Raw genomic sequence first — 25,778 nt, forward strand, 5'->3', positions numbered from 1 at the left:
CTGAGTATGAGGCTGCCTGGTTCTCGCCCCTCCCTCCAAGGTTAGATGATTAGAGCTAGTGCTTTGCAATTAATTTTAAAAATTGCAGCATCCAGGAGCTTTATACAGTTGCATTACTCCAGCAAATTGTTTGGATTGAATGAGTTCCAGTGTGACTGGCTTGTGGGAAGTGTGGGAGTCTGTGGGATGGTGTGTGTTTGTGGAGGGGGAGGATCTTTGGAGATTTGGCTGTGTGGAATGGATGGGAAAGTGTTTTTAAAAAAAAACGTTTGGTCAATTTCAGAATTTTAAAAAAAATACCATTCATGATCAACCAGTTTGCAAGTTTTTTTAAAAAAAATTAACGTGAAGGAATCTACAGTGTAAATCATCCCACTGGATGTCACCTGTTACTTGAAGCTTTATTTCCCAAATCTCTTTAAATTGAAATTCGAGAACTCTTCAAGTTCTCTGAAATAGTGAGCCCAGTAATTTGAACTTTAAATGCCAATCTGGCTCAGTTGGGAGCACTCTCGTGTCTGAGTCAGATGGTTGTGAATTCAAGCCTCATATCGGGACTTTAAACTCATTAGTCTAAGCTGACACTCCATATATTTCTGCATAATTGCTCTCCTCCCAACTCATACAAATAGTGGGAAGAACAATATTGGATATGGGGAGACATCTACAGGATGCAGATTGATTTAATGATCTCTAATAAAGTGTCACTTGTTAGAAAATGTAGCTGTTTGGTGCAACAGAGATCAGTTGTTTCTTTCTGCTCTGATAACATTTTAGATATCCGAGCGAAATTGATTTCTTGCCTGCAATAATATGTTTTTCAATTTAAAAATGGATGGATGCGCATGCACCCTTTGCAGAAACTCAAGATTTCTTTGCACCCACTTTATTCGTTGGGTGCAGAAGTTAGTCTCTTTCCTACATTATCCCTGTGACTTGTGTGTTTTTATCCAGTTTTAGATCTATTTACGTTCCTCAACAGAAATGCAGACTAATGCCTTCTATGCGCTGTGACATAATGATTGCATTTTTATCAAAACAGTCAACAGTTGATTCGCAAGAAATGATATGGCCAAGTGACATTGTTGCCCATCTCTCAATATAGTTTATTTACTGTGCAGACTGTGGTTAGCTGCTCTGTATTTTTCTCTTAAACATTTGTAGTTTCCCAACAGAGAGCCATGTTTAAATTCAGCACAATGGGGACCAATTTGGCATTCCAATTCAGAGAGACTGTTAGAGTAAACAGTAAAGAAATAATGGACATTCTGCTGCAGTTAGTTTATGTCCTTGAGGTTGGATATGTAAACACGGCTATCAAGCCACGTAAGGGTGTGCAGGGAGCCTCCACTGGTTGGTATGTGACCTGTGCCATTGCTGACTTGGGAATCCTGGATGCCATCACTCATTGTGAAGAGGAAGCATTTTCTGTCCTTCAAAACTGCCATCCGGCGTCTTGAGGAGCACTAATATACAAATGAGATGGAATGTAATAACAGGAGTACTGTAAAGACCTTCTGCCATAACTTGGGATTTGGGAGCTGGCCAAATGCAGCAGTGCGCTGTGTTGCCATGTGCAGTGTGTTGCAAGCTGCTGAAAGCTTGGATGTGGGTTGTTGAGGGCTTCTTCCCTATGATCAGGATTTGCACGACTCAATGGACAGCTGAACAGTTATTTAACAAACCGTTCAGTGCCCGTATAGTTTCCTGCTAATCTCTATCATCTAATAAAAAAAAGGTAGAAAACTGCCTCAGTGCAATTGGGTTCTAACCAGAATAAGAGCATCAAAGTACATTGCCATTACATGTTCTGCTCTTTGTGGGCTCTACAAAATCACATAATGTTTTAAAAATGTTAATAAAAAAAACTCCTGCATTTTAATTGCACCTACTTTTCTGAAGAACAAAGGCACAGTATTACCAGTGTGAGCTGAAAGCGTTATAATGAGAGTTGGCTATACTGTTCATGGTTCTGATGATGTGCCAGCTGTTTTAGGAGGGTGCACATCTGGAATAGACCATGCATTTTCCAGCAGCTAGTGCGTACAAATGATATTACCTGCACCGTCAGCACAGTGCTCAGTGTGCACAGAAGCAGATGTGACCATCCTAAAGCTTGCTACTGGCATCGCATCGAGCTGTTTACTGCCACCTACTTACTGCTGGTATAGCAGCTTTCAATGGCAACTTCTTCACGTTGTCTTCATTTTTCAAGCTCCTGTATTGATTACATCCAAGCAAATTGCTCGTAAGGACAACCAACAGACTGGGACCAATTTTTTTTTTTACCTCTGTTTTGCAAAAGTGAGCATTGAATCAAACTCTGCATATTGAGTAGTCCTGTATTTCTTGGGGCATTGGGGAGTGGTCTTACAGATTTCAGTAAGATGGAGCTTGTGCAGATGTGGGATGGTTCATTCCATTCACGTGAAACCTTCCTTCACTTTACACGGCCACAAGCTGTTGAAAGTGTCAATGTCGTTTACTAATGTCGACCGAACATTACTTTGTGCCTAGAACTCTATTTTAAGGTGCATAACATTTGTGTTTCCGCCTCTCAGCCTAGTGGATAATGAAACTCCAGTCATGGACATGCTGTGCTGTACTTCTCTTTGCAAATCGAAAAATAAGATAATTGCACCATTCTTCCCCTCCTCCCCATAACCTCTTGGGAGAACTTGCATTGAAAGCGCCGTTGTTGCCATCCCCACTCCAGGGCGATGTTTCCATTTTAAATAGAAACAACTTGAAAGCCCTCTTCACAACTTCTCGTTGTGAACTTATAGCCAATACAAGCTGTGCAATTAAGTGGTTGTGCTTGCATTGAGTTGTCACGCATGTTCATCAGATGAATGTGTGATTGGTGGACACTGTTGCCTCTAGAAACAGCTGGGACACGGTGCACTTGACCCAACCAACTCATAAGATGTAGTTGGGCTCTGCATTCCTCTGCTAATTGCCTCTTCCCCAGCGCCATGCCATGTTGTAACCACTAGACCAATATGTCTAATTAAAGGTAGCCTTGTAAGTGGAACTCGTTTTCCAAAAGCATTATGTTTCGAGAGACGTTTAAAGAATTAATCTATTATTTGAGGAATTCAGTGCCTCCAATCTTTGTTATTATGCCTGTCTTACAAATGGGCAGCTCAACTTGTAGACGGGAATTTCAATTTTGCAGATCAGAACTTTTCTGCACAACCTTCAGACAGAAACAGCGAATGCAGCAAGCTGCTGTTTCACGTTATATCTGTACTCTGCCGCATCAGCACAAAAAGTAATGTATCCGTGATGTGTCAGACACATGAGCCAAAATTGACTGATGTTGCAAAAAAGCACAAGACTAAACAGGAAATAGGTGTTAATAAACAATTTATATCAGTGTAAATGCCTAAAATTAGGTCACAGTGACGGAATATAAAGATAAATTCTATTGTGAAATCTTGGCACTGACAGGATGATGAATTGCTGTGCTGTTCTTAGGCCACCACTGTGGAATTGTGCAACTGTTAGGTGCAATGATAAATCAGCTCTGTTATGTTCCTATCAAAAGAGAACAAATTGAGGATTTATTACAGATCAGATTACTGCATTTTGGGAATGTTTTCTTGAGTTTTATCTCTCCTCCATCTCCACTGCAATAGTCAAACCCTAGGATATCATCTGTTCATTTCTGGGCTTACTTTGATGTCAAACACCTTCAAGCACTTGTCTGCATGAGAGCTGATACCATTCTGTGCATTTCCATAATGCCTAAGGGAACAGCCAATGAGATCTTAAAACATGCTTCTCTTTCCATTGGTCCATTGAAGGGTGTTCCCTTGAGTCAAATTCTCTGTTGACAACATTCCTTCTGAAGCATCTCAGTTAATATTGGCTTTCTTCATTTCCGTAAGCTTAACACATGGTTATAAGTTAATAGAAACCATTTTTGGTTACATTAATTATTATATTTTGTAGGTTTTTTTTGAAGTGAAAAAATTGGCCAGTAGCCTGCTCCTACCCTGGGAGCTGTATGCGATCACCGTGGAATAATTTTGGCAATATTTTAGTTCTTTCCCTTCTACTGTTTGCTAAGCACCTGTGTCCACTCATCTCCCTTCTGCCACCATGCAAACCAAAGCCCTAAGTGGTGGGGTGTTTTTTGATGAATGGTTGCTTGACGGACAATACTCATGATGGCAATTGAGTGGACATTATTCCATCAGTGCCCCAAAGCACACTCTGAGGTTCCTCAAGCCTTGGCTCTCGCCAATCTAGGCTGATACTTGCCAGAATTAAGTAAGCAGGGTGTGTATCTTTCCAGGCAAAGTGTGTACATTCCTTTCCAATCGCACAGAAATTTCCATGCGTAGTTGGCATCCATACGTGGAACTCTTTGGTCTGGTTTGGATGTTCTTAAGCATGGTGATTGGTTTCCGCAAGTGTCGGATATCTGACTGATCCCAAAAAAGTACTTCCCCAGAGTTTGTAGATGAACTTTGGAACCTACATTGCAGCATATCAATGTATAGGATGGAGGTGATAAATGAACGTGGTTTACGATTTCCATTGGGAAGAATAAAGCAGTGAATAGAGATCGTGTTTACATGTTTAGTTTTGCTGTTACAAACATGTAGTCATGCAGTTGTGAGACTGACAGTGAATCATTTTATTAACCTTATTCTGCGTGGGGGGAGAGGAGGAGAGAGAAGTAAAATCTGGTTGATAAAAATAGAAAATGAATGAGTTAGCTTCCCAGGGCAGCACTTTACCATCCAATACATTCAAGTAGTGGTATATCTGGATACAAACCAATCTCTGCTCTTTATGTAGCTGTTTTTTCTCAACACCATGAGCAAATGGGCATAACCAGGTTATGTCCTGAAGATCAATATACTTAATAGACAGTCAATGTAAATAGTCTTATTGCATAAATTGTATTTTTGCCATTGACAGTCAGTAGCATTCCCACCTCTGAAGCGGAGTGGCTGTTAAACACCACATTGAGACTTGAGCTCACAGTCCATGGTAGTGATAGGAAAGTGTTGTATTGTCAAAAGTGCCATTTTGCAGATATGACTTCAACGGAAATACCATCTGACTGATTGAGTGGAGATTGAAGATTTTGTGACTTTATTCAAAAAAAGAGCAGAGTTTTTTTCCCCCAGTGTCCTGGCTCATCAGATAAATTGGTCTTTCACTTTCATGTGTTGTGGGACCTTGTTCTGCACAAATGGCTGCCACACTTATGTGCAAAAACAACCATTGCACTTGACAGTAATTACCTGTGAAGTCGTTTTTGAGCAGTTTTGATGCGACAAGGCACTACAACAATGCAAGGATTGTTACTATTTTATACACTTCTCCATATTGCCCTCGAGTAGTTTTAGAGTTTGATGTGTTGTTTTTTTAATGAGCATTGTTTTTTCAGGTCGGGTAGGTATGACAACCCAGATCAAAGGGGACTGCAATGGTGCTGTCATAATTCAACAAACAATATGAGAATATTGCCCTTTTTTCCCCCAAAATGTCAGCTGAGTGCTCTCTCTCTCTCTCGCACACATTATTGTTGTGTCTTTGAAGTGAAACATTTTCCTTAATTGTCAGTTCAAAGATCTTTTTGTCTGTTTTGCATACTGTAGAAACACAGAAGAAGAAAGTGGTAATTAGTGATTGCAGCTTGTTTACCAAAAGCCTTGTTGCATATTTATTCTTGTTGGTATAGTTTAACATTGTCTCAACCTGTAGCTGATCCTGTCCTGCTGTTTTTAATTTTTAAAAAGGACTGGAACAAACAAAACTCACAGCAAACACCCCGGGAAGCATCGCATTTAATTTTAAACTGGTTCCGAGTCTGGAAACTGCTTTCTAACCCTCCCCAGCTGGATGAGGTTCAGTCCTTGGGAGCTACTTTCTTTCTCCTGCTTTGAAACGCTGCACTAAAAGCAAGGTTTCAGTTCTTTGTCCACTCTTCAGGCAAAGTGCCTTGGTTGTCGTCAGGTACTCATTCACTAGATGGAAAGGTGGACATAATAAATTTACCCTGCCGCAGGTGCAGTTGTTGACTCAGTGGGTCGATAGTGCATATAGCTAAAGCGAAAAACATTTGATTCCCAAAGGCATGCTTTGAAATGTCTACGTCCTCCACTAGAGGGTCAGTCTAGTGTTGAAATATTGTGCTGTGAGATTCATCCTGATTTTTAATTAATTGCAAAATAGCATTCCAATATTGACCAAATGGCCATCTTAACACCTTTAGCTCAGTGATTAGAGATGATTCAGATAATCACAACCAGAATTGATGCCAGGAGTTGGAGCTCTTCAGTTCAGTGCTATCGTTTGAAGAGGGTAGGTTATTTATGATTGAATAGTGTAAAGAATAACATTGAGTTACTAGGTTAGAGTCCTGGAGGTGTCTTTATGTTTATGTTGGAAGTTTTACCTCGGGTTTAGTTACCTCCCTCAGGAAATTAAGTTTGGCTGGAGAGTATATTTCTTCTAATTATACACAATCTGAATAACGAAAGGGGTCTGATATTGTTTTCCCTTTCCAAATTTTATTTGTATAAATGGCACATCATTTACAATTGTAAATTGACCATTGATATTCAATGAATACTAATGGATTGAAACAGGACATCATGTTAAAATGAGGCTGAACCCTGCTGTTAAGTCTGCAGGAAGAATTAAGATAAATGGATCCCTATCTTCTGACGCCCTAAAATTATCCCTTTATGAAAAAACTGATTTAAAACCTGTTGAAATGTCATGCACTGGTGGGCAAAGTGTGAAAAGAAGAGAGTTTAGTGGGTAAGAGATGGATTTTGTTTCCTCTCACAAATCAGGATTGATTACTGGGTGGTGGGAGGCATCTAGGGATTAAAAAGTAAACCTTGTTTTTAATCAAATCATTCTTTAAGAGTTTGCATTCATGTCCCTTGGTTTCTCACTAAGGTGATGTATAATGTGCATATCTTTCCCTTTGCAGGATATTGACTGGGTGCAGACAGAAAAACATGTGTTTGAGCAGGCTTGCAGTAACCCCTTTCTTGTCGGTCTTCATTCTTGTTTCCAAACAGAAAGCAGGTAAGAGCTTAAAACTTATTACATTTTCTAAGCTTCTTCTCTGTGTTTCTTGTTGCAGTACAATGCGTTCCACGCCGAATATTAATAGAAGGATAGAGGGATTAATTAAGAAAACTCTTGTATCAATGATGGCTCAGACCTCTCTTCAGCTCTCACGGTTAGCTTCAGGACTTTGGAAGAAACTTGCCACAGTAATGTTTACCTCTGAATTGACCTTTTTTTTTTCTCTCTCTCTCACCTTTATTTTGCCCTCTGAAGGGACCTGGAACAGGAAAAAAGTGTAGTTTGGCAGAGAGAGAGTGAGATTCTTCCAGGAGTGGATGTAAAATGACTTTGGCCCTTTTATTGCTCCTTCTTCTCTATATATTCTATACCTCTATGGTAGAAAAGAAATGAGAAGGAGTGACAGATTGAGAATGTTGGGCAGCTTGGAACCTCACCAGGATATCAACACACTCATTTGAACGCTTGCTTCATTTGAATGTCGTCAGCTGTTGAATATTTTGTTCAATGAGGAGTGTAGGAATGAATATACTTTGTGCATCGTAACTAGTTCAACTTGGCTTCAAGCTACTGCAATTATTTCATAACTGCACTAAAAAGGGAATAATTCATCTTCTGGAATAATGCAGTAAACATTGGAAATTACAGAAGTTTAATATTTTTATTGAATTAAAATGTAAAACAAAAGTAAAGTGTATAATTGTCCCATTTATTGTAGAAATACAATGCTCTTGGAGGTTTTTGCAAGTTTCATGTTTTGAATCTTATTCTTTATGGTGTATTTCAGGCTGTTTCTTGTTATAGAATACGTCAATGGTGGCGACCTCATGTTTCATATGCAACGGCAGAGGAAGCTTTCTGAGGAACATGCCAGGTACAAGCAGTTTCTAGATCTTCCTGTTAAGATTAATAGCGGAAAGCAGCAGGATTGTATAAATTAACAAGGCTGGTAGAGCAAGGCTGAGTGACTGGAGGGGCAAATAGGTCTGACAGTGGCCTGCTGCCAATGTGAATTGCTGACTGGAGCGGGTGGGGAGGAAAAAGGTCAACATCTTGTAACCATCTCTGGAGAAGTTAGTGCGTTGTTAGTCAAGTCTGTTACTGTATGTCCATAAGCCTTTCTAGCCGTTATGGGAATCAGTGTGATGTCTGGCACTTTTGACATCGAGATGAATTATGCTCCATTGTTAGAACTCTGCAGGCTAGTCATAGTATTATCATTTCATAATTGCACTGCATTTCTGTGCAGCTTGCCTTTCAGAGACTTGCTGTTACTTGCTGAGTTCTAGCAGGTAGAAAGGAGTGGATAGGAGGCAACTCTCCATAGATTGTACAACTAAAACGAAAAACTTTCCGTGCTGAAATCTATAATAAAGGCGTAACATGGTGGACACCCACATCATGACACAACACCCAGCAGCTGAATGAGAAAGCTGTGTTAAAGTTTCAGACTCAACTAAGACACTGTAAATTACCATTCTTTCAGTCCTGATTGACCAGTATTTCTAACATTGTTTTTTTTTATTAAAGAGAAGTGTCTCTATTATTTTTATATGAATTCTTAAAACAGATGGTGATTTGGGAAAATTAAGTCCTGGAATCCATCTCAGGATTTGACAACAGCCATGATAGTGGAATGTTTTCTGAGATTATGCATTCCAACATGTTCTTGACCTGTTGATGAAGTTGCCTCACTTGCAAAACAGTCTCCCGCTTGGTTGGAAATACAATGTGGGTGTTGGAAACATACTGAATTAGGGCTTTTTTGTTTCTTTTTTTGTAATGTACTGGTCAAAATAATACAGTAATGAAGCTCAAAATATGATGTTGTGAGTCACGTTGCAGTGCTTTCAAGTGGCCAGACATCAAAAGCACGACAAGTTTTTGCTCTGCCTCTTACCGTAATAAAACCAATTCTTGTGGATGAAAAAATCAATTGTTTAGCAAACACGAGCAGTAACGAATGGCTCACACAAGCGAATAAGCTGAGCTTGAAAGTTCTTGTGACTAACTTGAACTTCAGCTTATCTCTTGTGGTTTGTGATGGTATTTGAACCCTCTTTATTGGGTTACTTTCTTGTAACTCACTGAAAGGCATCCAGTATTCTCAAATATATAAAGCATCATGTAAATGGTTGGGTAAGTAACAAATATGCGTGTGTTTTGGTTTGGTGCCAAACAGAAAACCATCAAAGGATCCTGATACTTACGTAATGGAAACAAAAATCTCTATTTCCATTATTTGTCATGTTTTCAAATTACATAATACTGAACAATCCAAAGAAAATTTTATCTTTAGAGTGATCTGGATTGTTAGGCATCAGATATTGGAAAAGGACTTTAAACGGGAGAACTGCACAGGTAAAGAAAAGTAGCATTACAAGTGAAATTAATTGTCCTTGGGTTAATATAGAACAACCGAGGTAACAGTGGGCTTGTTTCATAGAGAGAGGTCATACCACTTGTAGATAAATCATGGATCCAGTAAAGGATTTGTGTCAGGCAATCGATCACCAGGTCCTCAAAAGAAGGTGAGCGCACAGGTCCTGCCAACCAACGTACACCCAGTGTCCTCACAGGATATAAAGAAAATTGTCTGAATCGAGTGGCCTCTCACAGGCATTCACTGTTTGAAGTGAAAATTAAACGTTTGCAAGAATTCATTTTGATTAAGTGCAAATAATACTTTATCTTCCTTGGCTTGGTTGTCTTATGAGCACCTGGGTCCAGATTGCGACGCCAGCCTTACTTGGCACCCGCTGGCTAGGATCTGCTGTTATGCAGCCCTTATTTATTTTATGCTGCGTTAGACGTGATTTATAGTCCAGCGCTGTTGTGAATATAGTTTTGGTGGGTCGAGATGAGGGGAAATGGACAAGTTATGCAACAACCAATTAGATATTTGACATAAATGTTCAGTTTACGGACATACAATTTACTGTCAGTAGGGAAGTACTTTGTTCAGATTATTTTCTAATGTTGAGGGAGAAATTCGCAGGGCAGTCGTAGCGCTATGATGCAATTTTACCGAAATTACCAGTCTGTTTATCTTCTTGTAGGTTTTATGCTGCTGAAATTTGTATTGCTCTGAACTTTCTTCATGAGAGAGGAATCATATACAGAGACTTGAAACTGGACAACGTTCTCTTAGACTCTGACGGTCACATCAAGTTAACAGATTATGGAATGTGCAAGGTGCGATGTCTACCTGTAATAGAAGTGTATAGATGCGATCATCCAGAAAGCTTTTAAATGGCTTTGAAATTCAGATGATTTTGATTGAATCGTCATAAATTGTGGGATCAATATTTAGAGGAGAAGCTTTTTAAGAAATTGCTAGACTTGTATGGTTTTGACGTAGATGACAATGACTTAGATGACTATTGACTTTGACTAATATTCAGCTTTAGAAATGTAGCAGCTAGTTTTGCAGAACATAATTAATTTGCAAAACTGCAGAGTACAATTAATAGTACTAATATTTTCAATAATTGTCAGTGAGCCATCTGTTTCTCCATTTACCTCACTCTATAACATACGAATATTACATTCCACTGTGTGCACAATTTGGAACTGCTGATTAATTGTTTATGTCAATGAATATTGAATTACACAATGCAGCTCAGTCTGCTTTCAAACCTTCCTTAGCAATGCTACTCTGATTTTTTTTTCAATGTGCTTTTGGTACATACCATGTTTTACCTTGGTTAAGTATGTGTTCAGCGTCTCCTCGAAGATTTGCAACCCTGGTTAAACACGTTTCCATTATTTAATGCTGTAGTACTCGGTTTGTCATACTGAATAACTTAAAGCTCATTCAGATGAAATTTTATATCACTGTTATCTACTGGATCGCCTAATGACGATTCAATTAAACCAATCAATGTATTTTAAGAACTGAAGATTTATTTTTGCGCTAATGTTGCATAATATTTATGCTTTTGTGCTGTTCTGAAGCTTTCGTAACTGTTTTCTCTACAGGAAGGACTTGGCCCTGGTGACACTACTAGCACTTTCTGTGGCACACCCAACTACATAGCTCCTGAGATACTGAGAGGAGAAGAATACGGTGAGCACTGCAATAAAGCATTCTTAACATAATCGTATTGATGCAACACAGGCCAATGTTGATGGCCTTTCTCGGTGACCTAGCACCAAGCTGTACTTCGGTGGTGATGGTGTATTATGAGGGCAACTTGTATAGGCAGCAGAGAAAGGGAGAGAGATTTTATTTTAGTGAAGCAGATTGCTTATTGTTCTCTTCTATCGTTGTCAGGCTTCAGTGTGGACTGGTGGGCACTTGGAGTGTTGATGTTCGAAATGATGGCTGGAAGATCACCGTTTGACATTATCACAGACAATCCAGACATGAACACAGAGGATTACCTGTTTCAAGGTTAGCTGCCAAAAAGGAAAAGCTTTATTCCTATCTCTGCACAATGCTTTGCATGATCCTCCCCTCCTCCCCATTTTTTTGCTCCATTCAACCCAAAGCCTAAAAGTGTAATGGGCTGAGTAGACACTAGAAGCCTTAAATTCCCACCTCGCCTTAGACTGTCTTAAAATTTAAATGTGCGCTGAATCTTGGAAACATTTACATTTAGTCTTCATTTCGAAGCTGGTTTGCCATCGTTCTTCAAAAGTATCGGTTTTCAAATTAAGACTGAATTTCAAAATTTTCCACAGTTCTGCACAATTTGAATTTTTGTGTCATTGGTCTTAAGAGTGAGATCAGGAGGAATCTCAGGCCCTTAAGAACCTTGTGGCCTCAACTCCAATGCTCAGCCAAATGAGCAAAGATAATGCGCCTCCTACTATGCCATAAGCGTTCTCTGGTTTTTTTGATGTAGACATGATTCTCAGCAGCGTGCAAGAAAGTAAGAGACTTGAAGAAGAGAAAATGATTTGGGAATTATGGTCATAGGAACTAGAATCTAACCTAATAGATTTTATTTTTAATCCTCAGTTATTCTGGAGAAGCCTATTCGTATCCCCAGATCCCTTTCAGTAAAAGCAGCCAGTGTTCTGAAGGGATTTTTAAATAAGGTAAGAGACTGATGAGTGTGTAATCTTTGATTTTAAATAGATCATGGCCTCTTGCCCACAAGAGTCCAAAGACATCAATGTAAGTTGGGAAAGGGGAAAAGACAGGACTGATCTAATGGTACTTGTAAAGCTGATGCCACTTGACAAACTCATCACCAAAACCCAGTTCTTTACTGGCCACTGGATAAGAAGGCATAGATTGAGAAAAGATCACTTGGTCTATCAAAGGCAAGGACAATGCATCATCAGTTCTGTCTTGGGCTCATTGACACAACTTGCAGAAAGTTCTGCAACATCTTCTCTCTGATGCTCAAGCAGCACGACATCGGGTATCTATCTGTGCATCCACTGCCATTGTTCCAAAGTTTATCTGATCATCTTAGTCTTTAATTATTCCAATAACTTCAATCCTAGCCACGACCAGATATTTATTCAGCTGTCTTTTTGAAGGAGTTAATCAACACAGCATTCACTGCTATTTTTTTCTCTGGGAGTCTCTTCCGTATATCCTCTACACAGTGGGAATGTTTTTGCATGAATTACTGTGGCTATCAATAAATAATTTGATTGTTTATTTAAGTAGACGTTGAATTGATTGTGTTACACTACAGATGCTTTTCCTAAAACTGTTACCGCTCACGTGCTAAATTACCCGGAAAAGTTAGGCAAAAGCGTTATTCATATCTCTGTTTCTCACATCTTGCAGAGCTTTTGTTTAAGTCTGTTGTGAGCTTGTGCTCGTGAAATAGATAAAATATTCGTTTAACTAAAGGTCACAATTCATAGTGGTGGGTAGAGTTCCATGGATGTCATTAGGTTTCTGTTAACTGGTCATGGAAAGGCTATTCAGCTGTGGGAGGCATCGTATAACATCCAGCAGAAGAAGAAAAGCAGAAAAACAGCTTCAAAATTAACAATGAATTAAAATTTTCCATAATTCTACGTAATCTTAAATTTGAAGATAATGGTCTACAGGCCATGAGAATTTTCCGGGCCTCAATAGGTCCTGAGCTTTAACTATTATCAGGTGTGCTGCGGCAATGCTAACATGGTTCTCAAATGGGCAATCACTTTTTGTTGGGACCGCCAGAACAAATTTTACAAGGTTATACATGATGATTTTCTGCTTTGGGTATGAATTAATTGTTTTGAAGTTTGTATTGATGTGTAAATCTTTCAGTAAAACTTCTGCTTCATGTGCTTGGAATGAGCTATGTCACCAGCAAAAGCCTTGTGCAAAATTTTGCTTTCTTAATTATCTATTAGTCTAGTTCTCTTTACCAGAGTTGCTCCTTGAATTCAAAAGAGTATTATGCTGCAAGTTAACTTTATTTGCTGTTCTAATCAGGCCAGATAATTTTCTGGGGCACAACTTGACCTTGTTCTGGGCCTTTGATCTCAAATTCGAAGACCTTGCAGAAACAATGGAAAGGTATTTGTAAGGTATCAAATTAGTTTCCTACAATACTCAACTTACATTAATGCTGTCCAAAATAATTAACTGGATGTATTAGGCTCTGAGCAAATTGAACCAATTGGGAATTTTGGACTCTTTAACAGATGCTGGAGAAATGGATTATTAAAGGAGGGAATAGTGGCTTGCCTCCAGTGAGAGTGTTCCAAAGTCCTCCCCTTTTGGACCTAGCAATGGTCCTTTTCTTTTGGGAAAGCTGTCTATATGTCAGCATTGACATATGCAACAGAGGCCCAAATATTCACGGAGTCTCAGCCCGTGAGACCATTTGTTTCTTAAAATTTAATTTGGTGCAGAATTGTGAAAAAATGTTAAATCCAATTTTAATTTGGGAGTCAATTGTCTGCCGTTCTTATAAGGAATCCACTTCTTAAGACTGACTATTTTTCAATTTCCTTAAATTTTTAAGACAAAATGGTTTTACGGGTTAAGACGAGAGGAAATTTCCCAACAGCACTAGTTCTCCACTCCTAACCCCTCCTCCCCTCATCCCACAGTGCCAGCCGTTCCCTTTTCCACCTATTTTGTAGCTCTGTTACTCATCTTTTCCAGAAGTCATTGAAAAGCTAAGCTAACCAAGGTTGAAAGCGTTTACAAACCCTTACTTATAATGAGTGTTAGAACTGAGAATTATATAATGAAAGTGGGTTGTATAGTCATAGCAATGTTCAGCCAAACACCATCACTTCCATGCATCTTAATCGTGATACATGTAATCCTAAACAGGACCCTAAAGAGCGACTTGGGTGCCACTTGCAGACAGGATTTGCAGACATCCAGTCTCACACTTTCTTCCGCAGCATAGACTGGGATCTGGTGAGTAATTCATCTCTCTGAGGGACTGTCAGTCATTTGCTGTTTATGTTGGGCCGATGTGCATGTGGTCATCCAAGCCCTGCTTTTCAGAGATAATGAGACCATGTGTCTTGTGTGGTGACACACCGTGTGGAGAGTTGTTGCTGCTTTATTTCACACAGGATAAAGGCATTACTTTGATATAATTGGCGTATGTGGAGGTAATACTTATCTATTCAAACCCTGAATAAATAGGTGTCATATTTAACTTTGTGCGTGTATGTGTGCGCATGTGTGTGTAAATGAACTATTAATTTAAATGTCCAAAGTAAAGTGACACTGGATTAGTGGATGAGATCCAGTTTAATTGGATTTTGGACCAGTAAAATCTATTAATGAGCCAGATTTATTTTTCCTTTGAACAAACCTGTTCAAGCTTCTTATAGTAATAGTAGTAATAATAATCTTGATGGTTCAGTGGGTAGATGCTTGCCTGGTGTGGTACTGAGCTTTATAGAGTGGGAAGGTACAGAGTTAGCTGTTCTCAGCCACAGTGTTAGTAATATGGTGCTGCAATAATTTATATTACTTAATTACATATATACCTACAGATGCATTAACAAATGCTTAACTTCTGGTGTATTATGCAACCCGATTTGCATATAGTTTTACACATACAGGGCACGGCGATCCTGTTATAAAGTACCGCGCTGGAAAGTAATAGACTTCAGTCACCCTCGACAAACACTGCTACAAACATTTGTGAGAGTGGGCGATTGCAGCTGGCTTCCTCCGCACTGCGAAAATACAGGAGGCTAGCCAATCAGGCTGGATGTCAGAACAGCAGCAACCTGATGCCCTGGAAGTGGAACTAGCAGCCATTATTTTTCTTAGATCCATAATATCACAAGTCCAAATTTTATGGATCCCAAACTGCATTATAATATGGGGTAGGAGTCTTGCCCTATATTACATAATAGACCCGTGTGTGTGTTTCTCTCTCTCACCCTCTCAATAGACCATTCTAAATCGCAGTCGGTATATTGACAAAAAAATTCCTGGAAAAGCAACAGAACATTAGTTTAGGAGGAACAGAATGTAGTTCTGGGATAATGGCCTATTTTCACCATTACTTCTTGGGTGGAAAATATATTTACACCTTCCAGACAAGGTGCTTTTTAGGTCTGCTGGTTACGTTTATAAAGGCAGTTTCTATTATTACATTTTTTCGGTGTCATTTCTGCTAATGCAGACACCACAGGGAATAGAAAAGTGCTGCTTGTAGTAATGAATGTAACAGTGGGAGCAAGTGCCCGAGGAGAGGTGCATGACTTGATTAGGGACCAGTTTGCAAAGAAGGTACTGCTGTTGAGCTTGTTGGTAATATTCCAGTTTCTGTGGGGGAGGTGGAGAATGCTGTGACCTTAAAATAACAATCTGGCTAACAAAAGAGTTCTAAAGACAAAAAGCAACTAGAGTACATTGAATTATTGACTGTCGTGATCACATTGGACCACTTCTGGACCAGCATATATTTCAACTCGCCACCATGAAATGAATAGACCTTCTCTTACCCTTCCTCTCTCCTCCCCCCCCCCCCCCCCCCACCCGCCCCCCGCAAACAAATGATTTCATCTTAGTGCAGATACCAAGTTGGTATTGATTTTTCATCTATCCCTTTTCCTCCCCCCCATCTATAAAGTGGAGAGTCAATCCACTTTACAGTATATTCTGTGAAGCACTTTGAGATGTCTCAAAGTTGTGATATGGTGCTATATCAAATGCAAGGATTATTATTATTTATTTAACCCAGTGTTTCACTTCCAAAGATTTACCTGTTTGGTATGAAGACAGGAATTATTTTGGACCATCTATAAGGAGATTGGTTTTCCATTTAAAAGCTGTTTATTGGGCATCTCTAAATTCTAATACATTTTAACCATAATAAAAAGAATCATCTTGTTGAATTGTTTAATGTGCCACTTTTGGGTCCGGTTATGAATCCAGTTGAGAATTTTGTTTTCTGGCTCAGTGGCAGGTCTTTACTTTTGGACCTCCAAAATTTGTTTACTAAAGCACTAGGTATCGGTCCATGTGATGTGCATGCTGCTTCTCACTATCAAATGCATCATAAAACATGCCTACAATAGCTGGGATGCTTTCTCAGTGCTGAAGTCGGCCTGACCATATTGTTCACAGAAGAAGACTGCAGTTGTAGACGCTGGGTTCATAAGGCATCCAGCTAGCAGTGTAAATGAGGTGCTGAATATCCCAATTTATTGTGAACTCACTTGAGAAACGTTTGTAGATGGTCCATTCATCCATTCAATGTTTTGTCTGCATTCTCTTGAGCTGCTTGACAGATCCCTTCAGATTCTTCAATGTAGGTCTGTAAGGCTGAAATTCAGTCTTGAAAGAGGCCTATTGGATCTAAACTAGTGATAGAGTCTACCTGCAGGAAAGCTATTATTCAGTTTGTTAGATTTCTCACTTAAATCAGGTGCTCCAGTGAATGAGTTTTCAGTTAGGAGAGCGAACAAGATACAAACGCGGTCTTGATCACTGCTGGATGTATAGTTTAAAGTAAGGCCAGGTGAACTCTTGGAGCTCCTTACAATAGTCTTGCGATGACTTCCTGACGTGAAAGGCGATGTATAAATGTAATTTATTGTTGTAGTCTCCTGCCAGTGTTGTTTCACAGGCTTGAAAAAGTTGTTTTTGCTTTGATATCACTTTAAAACAAAATTATTCCTAACCATCTCAGTCCGCATTAACACGTGTTAATACCGTCAGTAAAGTTCGAATTCACTCGTGCAATATCAATTGTTTTTGAATCACAATATTAGCAGAAGTAACACACCTGGGGAAATTGCAATTCCTTTAGCTCCAATCATTGTGTCGTTAAGGTTTTATTTTGTTACGATATGACCAGGAATTGCTCAAAATATAAAGAACGTGTTTTACTAAGAATGTTAGGAATCTACTAATTGATCACTAAAGTTTTTAATTTAATCAATGTAACAAATCAATAACATTTGGTCCTCACTTTCATTTTTGAGTTTACAAAATTATTTTTTTTTGGTGCGTTACTATGAGAAAAGGCTAATTAATTAAAAAATTAATTAAATCATTTATCGTATTGCTTGCTTTTCAGTAATTTTTATTCCATCACCACCAATGTCATATTTGATGAATGTTCTCTAACAATGAGGTTAATCTTATGAATATTAATAAGGACCCATGGGGTTGATTTCACATTAATCATCTTTTAGCTGCTTTCAACAATAATGTTGTCAATTTAGGTAACAAAGTTATTTGGTAACTGGAACATCTGTGTACAGATTACAGAAAACAATTTTATCTATTTAAGACTTAAGATGACTATTGGACACTAACACGGTTGATATGTTTCAAGAATCTGAAAGTGATATTCTAACCAGTATTGTAAACTACTACAGTACTAATTTATGTTTATTTCACATCGGGAGGACGTCCCACATACTTGGATGTCCAGTGAAGATAGTACGAGACTCAGTTGTAATATGATCTTGGTATTGGTCCATTAAAATTTTTGTTTCAACCTTGCCATGTGCTCCAAGACAACTGTTGTCCCACATTTAATTATGCTAATGGATAGAAGATTACAGTGAAAACTACCTACCACAGATGACTAAACCCTTCCACACTTGACTTTTAATTTGCAAAATAACAAGCATAATTAACTTAAGTCTTGTGCTCCCTAATCCCGTGTAACTAAGCTGTATGCTTCAAAGCACTGTTGTGCAAGATTTTTACTCAGAACTAAGATAATTTTATGGTTGGTCATTGGGAAGGAAATAAAACTTTGCAGAGACTTTCAAGGCTTATAGCCCGGTGTATGTTACTTGTGCCGCAAGCTGAAAGGTTCCATTTTTCTTTCTGATAAAGGAAGGGATCTGGCACTGAGCTTCTGGTGTTGTGGGAATAATTACTTCTTGTGAGCTTGGCTCAGTTGACAGCCTCTGGGTTAGAAGGTTGTGGGTTCAAACACCATTTTGGAATTTGAGTTCTTAGACCAGGTTGACTTCAGTGCTGTAGCAGGAAGGACTGCCTCATCAGAAGTGCTGTCCTTCAAATGAGACATTAGCCTGTTATCCCATCTGCCAGTTCACAGTGGACCCTAAACATCCCATGATATCATAGGAAAATAGTTTCTCCTGTGTCTTAAATTAATCATTCTCCTCATGGCTCTTTGTCATCATTACTCGTTTTCCACTTCTTCCTGATTGTAGATGTCTAGCCACCATCATATATCTTCCTCCAATTCAATGGTCAAGATCAGAACAGTTGTCGTGAGAGTGTTGCGTTGTCCTGCTTTAAAATAGAATAGCCTTGCAGACATTTATGTAAAGTAGCAATCGAAGTTGAGATTCAACTGGAAAGTCAGATTCCGTCGTCGTATTAAATTTCCACTCACAACTTGAATGCTGGGACAGCTGACTAGGAAGTTACTCACACCAGAAGCCTCCAGGTTTTCAGGCTAATGAGGCCATCTTTGAGTTGTAATTGGGCATTAGATTTTATGAGCTCACCAGCACACTTTAGCAACAATGGGATTTTGGGGGACAATGTGGGGGGGTAGCAAGATCATTTTTAACAGAAGTGTGTCGCACTGACTTGCAGGAATTCTGCTCCAACACAATCTGCTTTCACAGCAGAGTTCCCACAAGGTCAACATGAGGTACTTCCTGAGCAGGAGTCCCCACTCAGTTTGTTTAATGAGGAATCCCACATTAGACCCCAGAGATCAGAGATGAGCAGTTCAGCCAGATAGATAATTGTAGGGCAAATCAATCAGTATTCCTCTTGTGACTTATTCAAATCAGTGTTGTAGAGGTACAAGCTAAGATGCCGATCACCTTTGTCTGTTGTGTGGCAAGAAGCACCGTGTATTGAAAAGTAGAAGGGAAATGTTCTTCACTGGAATAAATACTGCATTAGCCGAAGCTGATACAAAAAAATCATTAATTTTCACAAGTTCTTTAACCCGAAATTCTGTGTTTTAGTCGTAGGCTGTGGGATCATTTTGTCTTAATTTAAGATCACATAAATTGTGGAAAATTTAAAAATTCTGACTTAATTTGAAAGCCACGTTTTAACTATGGAAAGCCAGCTTTCAAATTAAAATTTAATTCTGAGTTCTCTTAAATTTCATGACAAAATGGACGTACGGTCTAATACAGTTAATTTCAAGCCTCTTGTCTCGTTTGCGTATATCTACGCACAATTGTTTATCAATTTTCTTCGCACCTGGTGTGAAAAGAGGAGCCAGGGAGATGGTCAGGCGAAGGAAGCCAGTGTGTTGTTAGAGTACTAATTTTATCATCTTCATGCTTCTTCAATTCAGAGACAAAACTGAGGGCTGCAATTTGGTTCCCATTCATTTCCCCACCTGCAGGGGATCACAGGCGTTTTTCTGCATGGTACTTTAGTGCTCAGAGAAGTCTAATTACCTGCTTTGAGGGGGGCATGGTAGAGGCCTTTGCTCCAAATTAGAACATTTCCTTTCAGTAATTGTGGCAGAGTGGTTCAGTGGAATGACCCATTCCTTACAATTAGATTCTATTCCTCTCGGCCCAGTTTTTATGTACTAGATTTGATTTTTGCCCACACCCATCAATTTAATTGTCAACCTAGCAACGCTGAGATTTCTTAGTTCACCAAGGAGCTCAAGAGTTTTAAGATGGAAAAAGATTAACCCCTTATTGGCACGTAACTTTGAATCAAATACTTCTCAGAGGTCGTTGACAGAGGTAATGAGCACACTTGCAAAATTTGGAAGCGAGAACAGTATTTTGTCCATTTCTATTCAACAAACAGCTGTTTTCAGCTCATGGGCTTTTGGCTTAGGAGCAAGTGTTAGCAATTCATCTTCACCCAGCTGCACTTGTTGAGAACCGGTCAGTTCACAGGAAATTAGCATGAAGCTTGGCTTTACAGTGTGCGGCAAAAATCAAGATCCTAGGTCTTCTTCAAATTGCTTTTCTTTGCTATGAATCGTAAAACCATTTAACCTGTTCCCATTTCAAGTAAATGAATAGTGATATTTGTAAAGTGTATTTTATTTGCTTTTCATTTTTTTAAAAAAACACAATTCTCGTGTATCAAAATGGAATGCTCCATGGATTACTGTGGGATAAATTGCTTATCCCACTCTTGACAAAGACCTTCAGAACTTGGTCTTCATCGCTCCAGGGATAATCACGGTGTGCCATTGCTACCCACTGAGTATCCTCTTCCCTGCTGGGTAAGATTATTGCATGCAAAGCAGAAGGAGATTATACATAGTCTGTCAAAGGAGCAATAAAGCATAGCTTTTAAAATGACAGTAATAGAACTAGGTTATTAAAGCCAATTAATGGTAGAAAATTACTGTATTATGTCCTTTACACGTTAGGTACTTCTAGGGTACTAATGATACCATGGTTCACTGGATATTCTAATAAAATTACTGCACTTTATTGATCTGTTTAGAACAAATAACTTCTCAATCATTTTAACTCACATTTAATAACCGGATTACTGAAATAGATTCCTATTGCTTCTGTGAAATATTGCTCCTAGCATTACATTGAGCAACATCTTGCATTTATACGGCATTTTCACGGAAACAACATGTTGAAGTGATTCCTAAATGTAGTTGGTGGAAACTGAGTAGGAGAATCATTTGGTGAGTTACACTCAGTAGCCCCTTCGAACTAAGTTTTTTTTTGTTTTAAACCCCTTAAGTCCTTGTGCTACCTGCATTGACCTTGTTTCTGTTCATCTGGGTATTGCAGTTTCGTGCATCAAGATCAGATTGTTCCTGGGCAACACAGCTTTCTTACTCTTTCCCCCCGTTCATTATTTGGTTTATCGTTTACATTTTGTATGTTTTACTGGGTTTAGTTTGAGAACAGCAAACCAATGTATGCAAACAGTTTGACACTTTGTTTTTAATTATTTGCATATGCAAATATTTAAATATGATTGCACTACAATATTTATAGCATTCATTTGTACAGTCTGCTGCTTGTTGCCATTTCTCTAGTGGTTTCCATCTTTCCTCCCTCTGCTGTCTGTTACTTCTCTGCTATTTCACATTTTCCTTCTGGTGTTTTTGCACCTCTCACTTGCCCTCTTCATTTTAATGATTTTTCCTTTCCCTTTTCAAGTTGACCAAGAAATGCATAAAATGTCTCAAATGCAATCTCATCACTTATCTGTATAAGGATGGAATAAGCGCTTTAACTCGTCAACGCTTTGAAATGCAACTCAGTGCCACACTGACTGAAAACATTTACTAAATTATCAAGACACTCAAAAAATCCTGTTCCTTCTCCGCATCTACTCATGATATCTGCACGTTTCCTATTTCTTGTTCTATTCTCTTTCTGTTTCTTGTTCTGTTCTCTTTTATTCTCTTTAATAAGACAGATCTTATTATATTTCTTTATCTGACCAGTCCTAAATAAGCTCCCAGCTCTAAAAAGCCTGTTAAAAGCCCATCTCTTTGACAACGCCTTTACACCCTTAAATTCCCTACCCCATGTTGAACCAGAATCCAACCTACTTTAATTCTCAACAAACCTGCAGAGTTCCTCCATTTTTCCGGATTATGTGACAAAATAGCCATGCCATCTCGTAGTAGAAGCAATTTTGCACCTGAAAACTTTTGCCCTTCAGATCTGTAGACTTGTAAATGTGCTGAACTGTTTGCTGTGTGACAGGTTCTGTCTGTGAATCACAAGGCAGCATATGTCACAGCAAAGTAGGTGGATGATGAATAGGCCTGAGATGCAATTAATCTTTCAGCCTGATTTCTGGTGCGAGCCCATTCTTTAGGAGATCAAGAACCTCCAGCCCCATCACAACCAAAACCTAAATGTTCTAATGGCTGATAAATGAAATGTAAAGCCATATATTTAAGTTGTAATTTTCCAAAAATAATTCCCTTGACTGTTCTACCTGCGAGGTTTCCCATTCTTGCAGTTAGCCACACTTCCTCTCTTCCTATTCTAGTTCTTGGTGTTCCTCATTCTCTCTGTCGCACTGTTGCTGCCTGAATCTTTTGAATGAGAACTCGCAACCTCAGAACCGCCAAACTCCTTTTATGAGAGGAGAAATGTTTTCCTGTATAATTATTGCTTCCCCTTTCCAAATAAGTAAAATGATTGCTTAGTGTTGATGAAAATTTACCCCATTTTGGACTTGCTTTGCCTTTTACAAGAGGATAAATTGTGTGACAGGACAATCTTCCTTTCTCTGTGGCGCAAGAATGTAAGGAATTGTCAGGCTTATGAAGCACCTGCAATTTACCACCCCTATTCTTTGTGTTTTCAGCTGGCATTGTTGGTAAGAATTTCCAAACACTCAATTTCTGCCTTTAATACTGCTGAAGATTGCTTTATTAAAGCAGGGATAAACTCTGATGTGTTCAGAGAGGATGGGTTAGTCTGTCAGTTTTTTTAGGATCTTCTGAAATTTATACAAACACTTTTTTTGTGTGTTTTTTTAAAAAAAGGCAATGTATGATTGGATTCACAATGTACGGTACCTTCTGTTTTTGTAATAGTTTGTAAGTTCCCACATATTTTGGCCTTTTATTTACATTTAAAATAAATGCATCTCTATAAAAGATTGAAAATCTTTATTGTAATGGTTGTGAGAGATTTACATGTCTACTAGTACTATCTTTAAAGATCTGTACTGTGTACAAAATTGCATTCTTCCAAGCTAAGAAACAACACTGGAATCTCTTTAAATGTAAGGGTCATTCTTAATCATTTGCCAGTTCTAAGAACGGTACCTGTACATCAATTTTGCAGAAGCCTGATTTTTTATCAATGTATTAAAGTATTCTTAGGATTCCTGAATACCGTTGAGTGGCCTGCCTGAGGCATTTGCTTCTGTGAAATTGACTGCACTGTTTCAGTGAATGGATCGTCCCAATTTGAATAGCCGACCACTAGAACCTCATAACTGTCACAACTGTGCCTGGTGTGTAATTTAGTTCCATTTAGCTGAAGTGCTGGACCACAGGGCAGATCTGTTTCACTGCCACTTCTCTCAAAACCAATAATCATTCATCTTAAAGATAAATTGCTATAAACTGATAGACTTGTGCAGCTGGATTTTCTGCTCTACCAGAAAAGATTGATAAGATTGGATCCAAAATGATTTGTTTTGCATTTAAAGTCAAGTGCAAGGTTTTGCAGAAATTTGGATGCTCTGCATTACTTCCAAATAGCTTTATGTGATCCTTTGGCCACTGCTGTTAGGCCAGATTAAAGGATTAAAAATTGTGTACAAAATTACAAGCAGTACACAAGATCTACTATATTAGTCTCCAAAATAACTCATGGAATAAACAGTTTGGATTGCAACAGGGATTGCAGGTGATCCATCATCAAGAGAGTTTAAGACGATCCTAATCACTTAAGTTAAAACAAAATGACTCACATGGCTGCTATATTTGCCGATGAATGCAGTAACTATATTTGACAGAAATGAACTGCAAGACTTTTTGACATAAGACACTATAAAAGTGCAGGTTCTATTTACTTTGCTGAAATAATGTAGTTCTGATGATTGCTGGATGTGAGACACACAGCATGTGCATGTGTGTGATCACAGAAGATGCACCTGTTGATGCAGATTTCACAATAAAACTCTTCAAGAATGTGAGACATTCTGGTTCAGTGTACCTTCTAAATGACATAAATGAGCTATGAACTGGACAGATTCTATGTAATTATCTTCACACCGAATTTTCGTTGAAGTAATTCTCTTTTTGCTGCAGTAAATCGGTGTATTACAGGGCAGCGTATTAAACACAGCACTAGTTATGCCAAATCCATTTACTAGAATGTTTGAGTTGTCCTTTCAATTGATTTTTTTTACAAAAAAGCAGGCTTTGAAAACACTTGCACCTCTCTCGCTAGGAGGTGTTTTCACATTTGGCAAGGCTTTGTATCAATGCTTTGAAGGTACAGGTGGCTTTGACACAACATATCATACGTAGATCAGTCTTGTGTTTTGCTGGGTAGCAAAAACACATTCATTCCCTGCTTGTTTTGCTGTGTGTTTTTTTTATTTCGTGCATCACCCAGCTGCAGTGGGCATCAAGCCTGCGAACAAACAGATTACGTAAAGCACAATCTCTTGTCTCTCTCCAAGGCCACTTGCCATGTGATGTTTACAACCTGCTTTTCCTTTGGAAAGGATAGATTTGACTCTCTATCCTGTGAGTCAAATGAGATGTCAATCTCTAATTTAACACTTAACCTAGGAACGATGTACCTTTTCAATCTGATGACTGATGATTCAAATCAATCAGAAGAGTCTAATCTGATCTCACTATGATCCAACTAGTTTTAAATAAAGTGCTTCAAAAGAGATTGTAAAAATGTTTGTTGTGTTGCAAATATTGAAACCCTTTCTACCTGCAAATTCCTTGAACCTTAATAACCGTGTGAGTGTACATTAATAAATGCTTCAGTTATCTCTAATCAAAGCAAATGCATGAGTCAGTCTTTGGACCGCTCCTTTTCCCAGTCTGCATGAAGGACTTGGATCAGGGATTAAAACCAGAAATTGTTTATTGATGATGCACAGTTGAATGGGGATGAGAATATATATAGTGAAGGCAGATGGTCAGATGGATATGAAGATGTTCAGCGGTTGAGTTAATGATTGGGTTAATAGCGCTTAATGGAAATCAATGCAAAGTAATGTATTTATGCATCATGTCTCCTCGTGTGCTTATTTTCTAATTCCTCTTTCCCCCAGTTCTAGTTCCAGTCTGTACTAATATGGAAGATCTAAGATACTTATTTTTGCATGCTAGTTCTTTGCACGTCTACAAACTCCTAACCTTACTTCCACTCCTTCGGGACCCTGCAAGGCTCAAATGCTCGACTCCAATGGGTCATTGAGCTTTCAGAAGTTGTTTTATGAATTCTATTTTATTGCATTGCCACAGGAGATGTGCCAATGTGGAACAATTACAAAAATGAGAGCTAAGTCAGCCAGTTGTACTTCCTGAAGCTCTGCTTGAACAGTACTAACCTCCAGCTATCACAGGGGCTGCTTTTGCTTATTTGACCAAATTTAAAACAAATACCTTTGAAGTTTTAATTGAACTGCATCTGTTTCTTGTGCTCTTCATTCACAGAACGCCTCACAGATGTGACATTGTATTAATAACACAAAGAAGGAAAGTGGCAGTTCCAACCTAAATATAGGTCAATGTCGCGTTCAGGGTTCGAAGTGGAAATAAACACGTGGCATGGTATGTGCGCATGCAGACCAGCCCAGTATATACACAACCAAAGAATAACCTTGATAACCACTATCTGCCAATAACAATCTGTGC

The 25,778-nt window shown here is 38.7% G+C and overlaps 1 protein-coding gene across 2 annotated transcripts in view; it reads left to right on the plus strand.

Annotated features, from left to right (window-relative positions):
* The window catches only part of prkcz (protein kinase C, zeta), a 126,194-nt gene that overhangs the window by 77,260 nt on the left and 23,156 nt on the right, over window positions 1-25,778 (plus strand). For both annotated transcript variants that reach the window (XM_042343535.1, XM_007902106.2), the window contains 7 exons: window positions 6,968-7,065; window positions 7,856-7,942; window positions 10,128-10,263; window positions 11,050-11,137; window positions 11,345-11,464; window positions 12,035-12,114; window positions 14,315-14,404. In XM_042343535.1, coding sequence (XP_042199469.1) covers window positions 6,968-7,065; window positions 7,856-7,942; window positions 10,128-10,263; window positions 11,050-11,137; window positions 11,345-11,464; window positions 12,035-12,114; window positions 14,315-14,404 — 699 coding nt within the window. The remainder of the gene's footprint in view (window positions 1-6,967; window positions 7,066-7,855; window positions 7,943-10,127; window positions 10,264-11,049; window positions 11,138-11,344; window positions 11,465-12,034; window positions 12,115-14,314; window positions 14,405-25,778) is intronic.

The sequence above is a fragment of the Callorhinchus milii genome, unplaced genomic scaffold (assembly GCF_018977255.1).
Source record: "Callorhinchus milii isolate IMCB2004 unplaced genomic scaffold, IMCB_Cmil_1.0 Scaffold24, whole genome shotgun sequence".
In the NCBI taxonomy this organism is placed as follows: domain Eukaryota; kingdom Metazoa; phylum Chordata; class Chondrichthyes; order Chimaeriformes; family Callorhinchidae; genus Callorhinchus; species Callorhinchus milii.